We start from the raw sequence: 12,186 nt of genomic DNA, 5'->3' as shown, positions 1-12,186 counted from the left end.
ATTAGACCATTTTCTAATTAGTTTTGAGAAAACTTTTTCACAAAACTTTTAGCCTATCAACTATGAAGATGTTTAAAGATGCTACTATTCAGAAGTTGTAGAAATCTGAATCATTTTGCTTCTGTCATAGGATAAATTAAAATAAATATGCAATTTCATTATCTGGACCAGGGGTGTCAAACTCGATTTCATCAGGGGGCCAGATGGGCATGGCCAGGACAGGTGTGGCTAGCCCGACATCACTCATGTCAGGGGCTCCTGTGGCTACTTGGGTGGAGCTGGGGGGGGATCCTCCTGCAGTCCTCTGCCAATGAAAACAGAGCTTCGGAGGGGCACACACGCCCCCCCCAGTTCCTTTTTCACTGGCAGAGGCACCGCGAGCCAGTCCTTTGCTGTTTCCAGGGTAGCCCAGCGGGCCAGATCTAAGCACCCGACGGGTGGCCTGGATCTGGCCCCCGGGCCTTGAATTTGACACCCCTGATCTAGACCAGGGGTCCCCAACCTCTGGGCCCACTACAGAGTGAGGCCTATTCAAAACCAGGCTGCAGGAGAAATGGGCAAGTGTGCAGGCGTGAAGCTCCAATTGCATGAGCAGAAGGCATTTCCGCAAATGGAACTTCACACGGAAGCACAAGCATCCTCTGTTCAAGTGCCCTGTTCGCGCAAGTGGAGCTTTGAGCATGAGCGCAAATATCCTCTGCTCATGTGTAAATCTCCACCTGAGCATTTGGAAGGTGCATGCACGCCACTCGCACAAATGTAGCTATGTGTGTATGTGTACTCCTGCCACTCACACACTCCCTGCACCACGCTGGGCTGCCAAGCTGAAAAGGTTGGGACTGCTGATCTAGACAGTGGTGGCCATGCCTTGTTATCTGAGATGGCATCAGACTTATGATGTGCAAAATTGGGTGTTTTAGGAAAATCCAAACCTGAACATGATACAAAGAGGAAATGTTTTTTAATTTCATTTTTCATCCTTAATTAGAAGCATATAATCCTTCACAATCATGGCTAATGTAGCTCTTCTGCATTATTTCTTTTTGATATGTGTATAGATAGCCGCTGACCTACAATTGGTCACTTAAAACCATTTGAATTTGCCGTAGCCTTAAAAAAAGCATTTTCACTAGCAGAGGCACTGTGGGCCAGTCTTTTGCTGTTTCCATGGCAGCCCTGTAGGCCAGATCTAAACACCCTGAGGGCTGGTCGTGGTCTGCAGGCCTTGAGTTTGACAGCCCTGAAATACAGTATCACCTGATGTTCACTGTATCTTCTCCTAAACCTAATCCCATTTGCAAGGTTTGGAATCCACCTCACATCCTCACCCAGCCTGCCCAAAGTCAATATGTGAAGATTTTATACAATACAATATAATACAATAGCAGAGTTGGAAGAGATCTTGGAGGTCTTCTAGTCCAACCCCCTGCCTAGGCAGGAAACCCTATACCATTTCAGACAAATGGCTATCCAATATCTTCTTAAAGATTTCCAGTTTGGGGGCATTCACAACTTCTGGAGGCAAGCTGTTCCACTGATTAATTATTCTAACTGACAGGAAATTTCTCCTCAGTTCTAAGTTGCTTCTCTCCTTGATTAGTTTCCACCCATTGCTTCTTGTTCTACTCTCTTCTTTGTGGCAACCCCTGAGATATTGGAACACTGCTATCATGTCTCCCTTAGTCCTCCTTTTCATTAAACTAGACATACCCAGTTCCTGCAACCGTTCTTCATATGTTTTAGTCTCCAGTCCCCTAATCATCTTCGTTGCTCTTCTCTGCACTCTTTCTAGAGTCGCCACATCTTTTCTGCATTGTGGCGACCAAAACTGAATGCAGTATTCCAAGTGTGGCCTTACCAAGGCATTATAAAGTGGTATTAACACTTCACGTGATCTTGATTCTATCCCTCTGTTTATGTAGCCTAGAACTGTGTTGGCTTTTTTGGCAGCTGCTGCACACTGCTGGCTCATATTTAAATAGTTGTCCACTAGGACTCCAAGATTCCTTTCACAGTTACTACTATTGAACATTTTATTCTTGGGTCTGATCAGATAATTGTCAAGATATTTTTTCTTCTTTCCAAACCTTTCATCATTGTTCTAATAACAGAAGAATGTATAGATTTCAATTGTATGCGGTAATTTTGACAAATGCTTGCTAAGAAACACTCATTATATCTTTTCAACTACTATGCAAGAAGCCGACATAAGTAAATATTCAGCATAGATTCATTTTAATACAGAATAAGATTTAAAATTTAACAAAATTTATAGATTTCTTAAAGGTTTTTTTTTTTAAAAAACACCCATGGGTGTTACAATATACAATAAATGACAAATTCAAGAAAAATAAATTGGCAATAAATCTAAGTTGTAATGCCCATTTCTTAAGGCATTATACAAAAATTTAATCAATGAAATGTAATTACAACTATCTCATTCTCAAAGCAAATAATGAATTACCTGGTGGTATTTCTTCAATATATTGTGCATTTCTGCTACATCTTCACTTGTTATAGTTTTGATGACATATCTTTTGTCATAAGAGCTGTGGAATCGGGCACCACTCCGAGCTGAAGAATCATTAGCAAGTGGACAACTTCTTGTCAGAGAATTCTGTCATATTAATTAAAGATGGGATTAGAATTAGACATTAATGTAATTAATCGATAAAATGTCTAACTGGACTTGCTATACTCAAACATTACTTGGATTATATCAGAAAGAAGTTGCAAAAAGATCAATCAAAAATCAATTAAATTGTGACTTTGTAAACAGATTTCTAAAGAAGATTTTTAAATAAAACAGGATAATTAAACAGTACAAAAACAGAAATAAAACATTTGATTAACTGTAACTTGAGGGTATACTGCAGCTGAGAAAGAATTTTTTCAGTAGAAAAGTGCTTAGAGAGGGAAGGAAGGTTTCCAAAAGTTTCCAATATCTGTCTCATATTTAGATAATTCTGTAGGTTCATTTTGACATTTTGAAGTGGAATATCTTGGAGCCAATCTACTTTGACCATGTAATAAAGGATTACACACCGAAACAAATGATTCAAGAGTGAATATATTGGTGAGCATAATGTGCTCAAAATATACCATTCATTTTAGTACAAATTTAATTTAAATTGACAGTGCTTTGTCTTGATCTTCATGCTTAACAGTTAGAAGTGAAGCAGTTTGTATTTGTAATTGGAACTAAAATCAAACTTTATTTTCTGAATTGTTATTTAATTTCACACCACATATACAATTTAATACAAATAATTAATACCTATGTGAGAAAAAAAGAGAAATACACATGAAACATGCTAGCCTGCCATCCATCCTATAAACTGCTAACAATAATCAGAAGCCTATCCCTCATCATATATACTGAAATATACTTCATACAAGATGAAATTTAACATTTATTCTTCTTTAAACAGAAAAAGCAGTTGATAGAGCAAATGCATAGGATTTTTTAAGACAAAGGTTTCCATATAAATATAATATAGTTCTAGGAACTTAAATTGCTTGATTAAAGTGCCCCTGAAACAGTGCTTATCTCAGTTCTCATCTTAGTGTATTCTGAAAATTACTATGAAATTAGAGCAAACTGCATTAATATATCCATCCATCCATCATCAATCTCCAAGATACAATGCCATTTGGAAAGAATAAGGGTGCACAAAAAGCTTTCTTGCATTACAACATGGTTCCAAGAATGTCAGTTCAGGTTTCTGAGCAGAATATAAAATGCAGGTCATTTCATTAAAGCTAATATCTTCATTAAAGATTATGTTATCTTATATTTGGGTAAATATTCAAAATGGCATAGCTGAATAAAGTTACAGAAATATATCATAGAAAATGAATTGAAAAATTTCATAGAAAATGAAAAATAAAAAATTATTTAGAAACACATGTATAATATATTCTCCACATTAGCAGAATCTTAAATAGAAGAACCATTCAGTAGAAACTTTGTAGCAGAATAGAAATGTAAGTAATCTTTTTAAGGTGGAAAGCATATTTGGGATTTTAAGAACATGTCACAAAAATTCTCACAAAATTCCAATCAGCTTGTTCTTCAACCTCTAAAACTTATAAAGGGTTGTCTTCTATTCCAAAGTAATTCTATCTTTTATTCTAGGGATATGGTCACACTTTCAAACAATTTTGAATCCTGACCATTCACTAATTTTATTTTCTAAAAATGCTCATGGATTTATGTATGGCCCAAAGGTTGTCTTGTAAATAAACATGACACAACTTGCTTTTGTCCTATACAATCTCTGGGCTCTAAGTCCTGATGTTTTTGTGTTTTAATTTTTGGATTTAATGCAGCTTTAAAAAAAACACATTGTAGATTCTACTTCCGGTTTCTGAGGACGACGGACATGTCGTCCGCTGTTCGCCGTCTTAGTGGGCTCCCCCTGATCCAGGGGGGGCACGGGGTGCCTTGTAGGGGCGTCCTGCCGAAGGGGCTGCTTGCTGGAGCCCCCTGGAGCAGCGGCGGCCAGAGGGGGGGGCTGCCAGCATTGCCCTAGGTGCCGGGAGGCATATGGGGTGCGCGCGCGCGCCTTCGTCCTGAGAAGATCGGAAGAAACGTTACATGTGAAGGCAACAGCTGAAATGCGGTGAGAGGGGAGTTCCCCCGGGGTCTCTTTCTTTTTTCTGAACAACTAAGTAAATAAGGATTAGCAGCTCTCCTAAGACTCTTTGATCTTGGAAAAGTGTTAAGATTGGAGAGGGGTTTCCACCCCCTCTCGGAAAAGCAGCTTCACACGATCTCACTCTCAGAGGAGAGAGAGAGAACTAGAAAAAAACTCTTTTGATATTCACTTCTTTCAAGCAATGGGACAATGACTTTTTAGAACAATTGCGAAAGAAAGAATGTGAGCTGACTTTATAAACTATGCATGGAAACTTTTTGAACTATTGTTCTTTAATCCTCTGGGAGGGCTGAGCCAAAATGGCGTTTCTCTCCCCTTTTCTACCACCTTTATAAATGAACTGTCTCTTTTCAAAAATCTTCTGGGCTGGAATTATTATACCCCAGTGAATCCTAGAGGCATCTCTTTGTATAATCTTCCTTGGACTGGAAAAAATTGAGTTCAACTGGCGTGGAGCTGTATTGAAAGACTAATATCCCACATTGGACTTTGCCTGCCTGTGGATCTCGCCTGACGGTGCATTTCTTCAGACGCCATTCTTTTTGTCTAGACTTATAATTTTCACTGAGTTTCATAATGCCTGCTAAGAAGCCCCCCCCCCCCAAACTGGCTTCGGCCCCAACATCTTCTGTCTCAAGCCCTGTTCCCCAACAAACACAATTATCTTCTTTTTTACAACCTAAAGCCTCTGAGGGGGAACAGCTGTCTCAAGAAATGTTTCAACAAATGTTCCAGACGATTATAAAGGGACAGGACGAAATTAAAAAGCAGTTGGCGGACTTAAATGAACAACTCAGAGAAAACCAACAACAAACTTCACAAAATAGACAAAGGATAGACGTTCTGGAGGAGAGTGCTGTGGGGATGAGAGAAGAGGTGAAGGCACTACAAAAAGAAAATGTTGGAATTGAGATCTATATGGAAAAAATGGAATTTGAAAGGATGTCTTTCTTTCTTAGATTTCAAAATATACCTGAAATGGAGGGTGAAGATTTGAGTGAGACTATGATAACAATGTTAGCAGACTATATTAAAAGAGATAAACAACAGCTAGGGTGGGATATTGACCTGATATATAGAATTAATTCAGCATATGCTAGAACACACAATGTTCCAAGGGAAGTTCATGTTAAATTTTTTAGAAAGACTACAAGAGATGAGATTCTAATGGTTCAAAGGGGGGAAACTTTAAGATATAAGGATAAAGAAATAACCATTTTAAAACAGATACCAAAGAAAGTAAGAGATAAGAGGAAGAAATGTTCCTCTTTAGCTAAAAAATTGTATGAAAAAATATTTGGTTTAGATGGCTAATACCAGAAGAGTTGTTGATTTTCTGGGAGGGTGGTAGAGTGAGAATTAATACAGTGGTGGAGGGGAAGCCTTCATGGAAAAACACAAGACTCTCCTAGACGGAACAAGAGACAGTACGCAAGATATGAAAGGGGGAGGGGCCATGGCTCTGCCAGCAGACAGGGGAGAGGAGGCAGCAACGAGGCTCAGGTCACAGAAGTGAATTAAAATTACATTGCAATTGTTGATATAATGAAATGGTTAGAAGTGATATAAAGTAAATGATTGAAGATGTTAAAGAATTCGAGGTAAACTTTAACTGCTAATATGTATGTAATAATGATATTTTGATATATACAAAAATGAGAGAGAGATGTAAGATCCCGGGGGAGCACCACCTTCCGTATGATGTAGCTGTCAAAATTTTTCTCCACACTTATGTACCCCTTTCCCCAAAATATTTGTAAAAACCAATAAAAAAAATTTTCAAAAAAAACAACACATTGTACTCCCATTTTTATATAAACTGATCTGGACTTTTAAAATGTTATTATTCTATATTTCATGTATCTACAACATTTTTATGTAAAATAGCTTCCCAAAGCTTACTACAGCTTTTCTTGATCTATACTAGAATTAAAGTTGATCAGATTGGTGGCACCACTCTTTTAAAGCAGAGATTGATTGCTTATCCAATTCCGTGATCTGGCTCAGAGGACCAGAATATCTCAGAAAGAAGTTTTGGGAAGATTTTTTCTCCTTGAAGCAGCAGTTCTTCCATGTACTATATAGAAGGAAGCAGCTGCTTTCTTGTTTCCTCTGGCTATTATACAGGGAAGCAGGTTTCTTTTACCCCTTCCCTCATTTAGTATGGAAAACAGAACTGAGATGAGGATTGGTTTTCAGGAAGCAAGATTTTTTGCAGATTAGGAAAATCCAGCTGCATCCAAAATTGCATTCGTGATAACATTTCCATTTTCTACGTTTTTCAAAAACAAAACAAAACAGAAAACCACTTTTTTGTCTAACGGTCCATATTTCTGCCCCAAAATGGCAGAAGTGCTTAACAACATCAGCAAGAGTATATATCATTAAATCATGCTCATCAAAGTGTGATTATATCAACATTAACCATTGACTTAACGCAACGGTCCCAACCTTTCCAGCTCAGCATCTGGGCCTGGCCTGGGCGCACACAGCTCTATTTTGGTGTGTGGCGCACACACACACCCTCCACTTGCGCTGTGTGAGCGGCAAATACCTGTCCTTGCATTATGAGCAGAGGGTATTTGAGTGTAGGGCACTTCTACTCACGCACAGAGCTCTACTTATGTGGAGGATGCTCACCCGTGTAGCTCCATTTGCATAAATGGAGCTTCGCACATGAGTGCAAGCTCCCTCCACTTGTACAAGTGGAGCTTTGTGCATGAGCACAAGCTCCCTCCATTTGATGAGTGGATCTTCACACGCAAGCCCAAGCGCCCTCCGCTTGCACAAGTGAAGCTTCATACACATGCCTGTATTGCCCACCACTTGTGCAAGTGGAGCTTTGCGCGCACAGTGGCTTGCCCATTTCTCCCGTGGTCCAGTTTCAAACAGCCGCAGCCTGGGTGTTGGGGACCCCTGCTCTAATTAAATGGTATCTGTGGCACAGAGAAATCACTTTGAGTAAAACAATAATATTTAATATTTGAGTTGATTATCCTGCCAAATAATTGAATTAAGCAGTATTTTATCTTGAGAATTCCGACCAGTTTTTAATCATAAGTTTATTATTTTTGCTAGTATCTTAACTTTTGTAATCTATCTTTAAAGCAGTAAATTCTTTGTCTCCAATTAATCTATTCAAAAATTTATTGTCTGGATTGCTGATATCTTTTTACATATGCTCCATTTTATTCAGTATAGAATTACTGTTCAATTATGGTCTTTCAGATCTGTTTTCTTCCACCTGCATATTATTGGCTGAGTTACTTGAACTTGCTGTCAGACCCATGTGACACTCTCCACATTGGAGAAATACTATTTTAGTTAACACATAAATAGACACACATGATTTAAAGTCCATCTATCAATAAACATTTGCTACACCAGCTGTCAAAAGGAGTCATTCAGAGGTTCCCTTCACCTTGTGAGGGAACATTCCATTAAATGGGAAAAACATTCTGCGTTAAGCAATTTCAAACTTAAAGATAAAATGTGTGCAAAGTAGATAGATAGGTAGATATAAATAGGATAGAATAGGATAAGATAGAATAGAATTCTTTATTGGCCAAGTGTGACTGGACACACAAGGAATTTGATACCCATCTTTAGTAACTTCTAAGACTTATTAAATATATTATGTATCTTAAAGCTTAGATATCCGAATGATATATTTGATTTAAATGTCCTATTGTGGTAAAAATCTAAAGGCAACCCACTTTCCCTGATTTCTCAAGTGTTTTCTTGTCAATCTGAAAATCCAGAATAGACACATAGATGTTCATTGCTAGTTAAAATCTTAGTTTTTCCAGATAAATAAAAAACTTTATTCTTCTGGTAAAATCCTCCAATATTTGGTATATGAGTGCCGCTGGTTACATGACTGGAATATAGTTCAAGAGGGCTGAGATTTTAGGTGTGTTAGATAAAAGATGCAATTAAAAGGAAATGCATGAATAGACTTGAGACATTCTGTCATGGTACCCAAGACTGATAAATCATTTTGGCACTTCGGAAATCCCCACAGGCAATATTCCCTTAGTATAAAAATACAATTTAAAAATTAACTAACGATCTGCTACTCTTCTGAGACATCCCAAACCAGCTGCTATGGAGCTGTCTAATGTAGCCAAAGGCATGTGGAATTTTCACTAGAACAGGACAAACCAGAATTTGGCAGTAGGTTTGGTAAGTCTTGGGGTATGTAAAATGGGATGAGACTAATTACAATTAACATTTCTGTAAGTTCTGTACGAAAAGCTGCAAATGCCTCCCACTATTACCTACAATATATTTGCTAGGAAAAAGGATTAACAAGAAGGAATGTATTTTTCCCCCTTTTCAAGAAGTTTACCAAAGTACAAATCTGTTACTACCATAAAATCTGGGGTCCTAACTCTTGAATAGAAAGAGTTCAAGAATTATTGTTTGCAAAATTTCTCAAGTTAGGAAGCCATCACACAATTGCACATTGGTTTGGCTGTATCCTGAAATTAAACAAAAATGTCCCAAAGAAACTGTTTACTAATCTTAATGATAAAAAGCTTATTCCGACTAAAAAAACCATTAGGAAAGAAGTTTAAATTACTGATAATGATGTTGGACTTGGAAATAAACTTGGGTCCTTTGCTCCAAGCAGATCTTGCTTGTCTTTTAATAACTTTGGCTCCAGGGTACTTTATCGCATTTATAGAGTCCCATTACATTTCTTCCCTCTCTGTGAGATTATATAGTTCTTTATTTCTGCCCTGGAATTAAACTTTTTGGAGTATAATATACAAACATAACAGAATTCCTTCAACATCAATATAATGGCAAAAGCAAAGCAACTCAGAAGTTGAAATTTGGACCATATTAATTTGTTATGATGGTTAAACTGGTGGGTTAAGCCTGAGGAGATCCAGGGTGAAGCTTCAAACATAGACTCCTTGGGTGAATCTGGAACCTAAACTCATAGGATTGTTGTGGAAAAACCTGGAAGAAGAAGTTCTGGCCTGTCCTCTTGAACTAATCGTGTATAACTAGACGAGAAATCTAACACACAAAGAAGTAAGGACGGGGAAATGTCAGTTCACATAATGATTCTAGTATTGGTTCTTTCATGTCTCAGAGTAAGAGGTAGAAAACATGTCGATCACTGTTTCATATTTCAGTGAAATGATATCTTTTTCTTCACATTTAGTACCAATCTTTTTTTTATGATAAAGTAGAGCTAAAGAACCAGCAATCCCAGGCATCATTTCTGAGGCCAAGGATACATCATAAGGGACCATCTTAGCCTAAATTAAAGGAAGTTTTTAAAAAATTATACATATTTTTTCTGCACATTTTTAATGTACTAAAACAAAGTTATCTTGACCATAGAAAAGGGAAAGTTATTACTGATGTGAACAAATTTAGTTTAAAGAAGTTATCTTCTATGTTAAAGGAAGTTACCAGTATGTAATGGCATGGGGTAAGGGAATTGATGAAATCCGTAAGCCTTTTCCTGATTAAGTAATTGGACCACTGTAAAACAACACATAAGCTTAAGAGACAAAACAGAAGAAACAAGAAGTACTATTTTAGTGCTGCTGTAATCTAGGAGCCAATCTACTTATAGGCATGGAATAAAATTCTGAAGGTTTCCAGAATTTTAAACACACAAAGCCTGCCTCTGATCATTTAACTATCCAATATACCGTATTTTTTGGAGTATAAGACACACCTTTTTTCCTCAAAAAAGGGGCTGAAAATCTGGGTGCGTCTTATACATCGAATACAGCATTTTTTGCCTCCCGAAGCCCTGCCCCCTTCACAAAAATGGCTGTGCATACCCTTATGGAGACTTTCAGAGAGCTCTTGGGGGCTGGGGAGGGCAGAAATGAGCACAAAATGCCCCCCCAGCCCCCAGCAGCACTCTATAAGCCTACACAAGGCTATGCATGCAATTTTTTTGACAAAAAAATGGACCCGTTTTTGTGAAAAACGGGCTGCTTTTTGCACGTTTTTGGCCTTTTACCCCCCTAGGAGCACCCTGCAAGCCCCCCCCGGCTATTCATGCCTCTTTAAAAAAAACGTTTTTGGGAGGTTTGCAGAGTGCAAAAACTTTTTTTTTTCTTTCGGAAAGCTCTTTAGTTAGAGTGATTGATGAGAATTACTTGATCAAGTGCTGTGCCAGAAGAAAGTCAGTCTTAGGTGCTGCAGATTGTCAGTGATTTCCTTCTCCAGCACATGGATAAATACATCTGGAAACATCTACTTACCTACCTACTCTCTCTCTCTCCCTACCTACCTACTGTATTTCTCTTTCTCTCTATCCCTCTACCTACCTATCTACTCCCTCCCTCCCTCCCTATCTACTGTATTTCTCTCTCTCTCCCTCTCTATTTCTCTCTCTATATCCCTCTACCTACCTACCTATACCCTCTCTCCCTCTTCCTACCTACCTACTGTATTTCTCTCTTTCTCTCTCTATCCCTCTACCTACCTACCTACCTACCTACTCTCTCTCCCTATCTACTATATTTATCTTTTTCTCTCTCCCCCGCTATCTACCTATCTATCCCCCCTTTCTCCCTCTACCTACCTACTCTCTCTCTCTCCCTACCTATCTACTGTATTTCTCTCTCTCTTTTTATTTCTCTCTCTATATCCCTCTACCTACCTACACCGTCTCCCTCCCTCCCTACTGTATTTCTCTCTCCCCCCTCCCCCCCTCTCCTTTATCTACCTACCTACCTAACTACTCTCTCCCTACCTACCTACTATATTTCTCTCTCTTTCTCTCCCTCCCTCTCTATCTACCTACCTACCTACCTACCTACCTACCTACCTACCTACCTACCTACCTACCTTTCTTTTAAATTTGCCTCTTCAAACACACTTGGTGTGTCTTATACTCGGGTGCGTCTTATACTCTAAAATATGGTGTGTCTTTTAAGCAAACTTTGGTTGCAGATGTCACAATATATTTACACAGGTGAATAAAAAGATTACTCTTAGTGCACATAGACAATCATCAAGATTATTTGTAGAAGTTGATAAAATATTAACTGACTTTAAAGTTTCAATCAAACCAAGCAGAAATCCCATTACAAATGGATATGGGTATTTCTTGTTAGATTTACTATAGTACATAGTGTGGTAAACCTGAAAGTCCAATTGTTCAGATGTAAAAATGTAAAATATAATTGAATTGTAGTTGATCTAAAATGCTGCAGTCTTTGTATTAGTAAAGTAAAGCTATTGTTATGCTTACAGTATATGACCCCAGTGTTTCAGGCTCTGTGTTGACTGAATATATAGGACTTAATCCAACTAGGAAATAATAAAAAGTGTCAAGCACAATTGCTAGAACTCCCTTTTTCAAAAAGGCGAGCAACTAACATACCAACCAAAGTGGAGAAATAGCTGTTCTGGTTACTTCTTTTACCTACCTGATCAGCAGCATTGAGTCTAGGAATATCCCCAAGTTGTGTCCTTTAGGAGGAGTGAGCTCCAATTACCACATGGGTGAAGAAAAGAGACAAATAGTTTCTGGGAAAAT

The 12,186-nt window shown here is 38.2% G+C and overlaps 1 protein-coding gene across 1 annotated transcript in view; it reads right to left on the bottom strand.

Moving 5' to 3' along the window:
- Positions 1 to 12,186, bottom strand: part of PIP4K2A (phosphatidylinositol-5-phosphate 4-kinase type 2 alpha) — an 86,376-nt gene that overhangs the window by 27,653 nt on the left and 46,537 nt on the right. Inside the window, exon 4 of the mRNA XM_081933425.1 lies at positions 2,465 to 2,617. Coding sequence (XP_081789551.1) covers positions 2,465 to 2,617 — 153 coding nt within the window. The remainder of the gene's footprint in view (positions 1 to 2,464; positions 2,618 to 12,186) is intronic.

This window comes from Natrix helvetica, assembly GCF_964273705.1.
Source record: "Natrix helvetica genome assembly, chromosome: Z".
NCBI classification, from domain to species: Eukaryota; Metazoa; Chordata; class Lepidosauria; order Squamata; family Natricidae; genus Natrix; species Natrix helvetica.
Note: the sequence above shows the minus strand (reverse complement) of the source record. Positions and strands in the feature narration are given on the sequence as shown.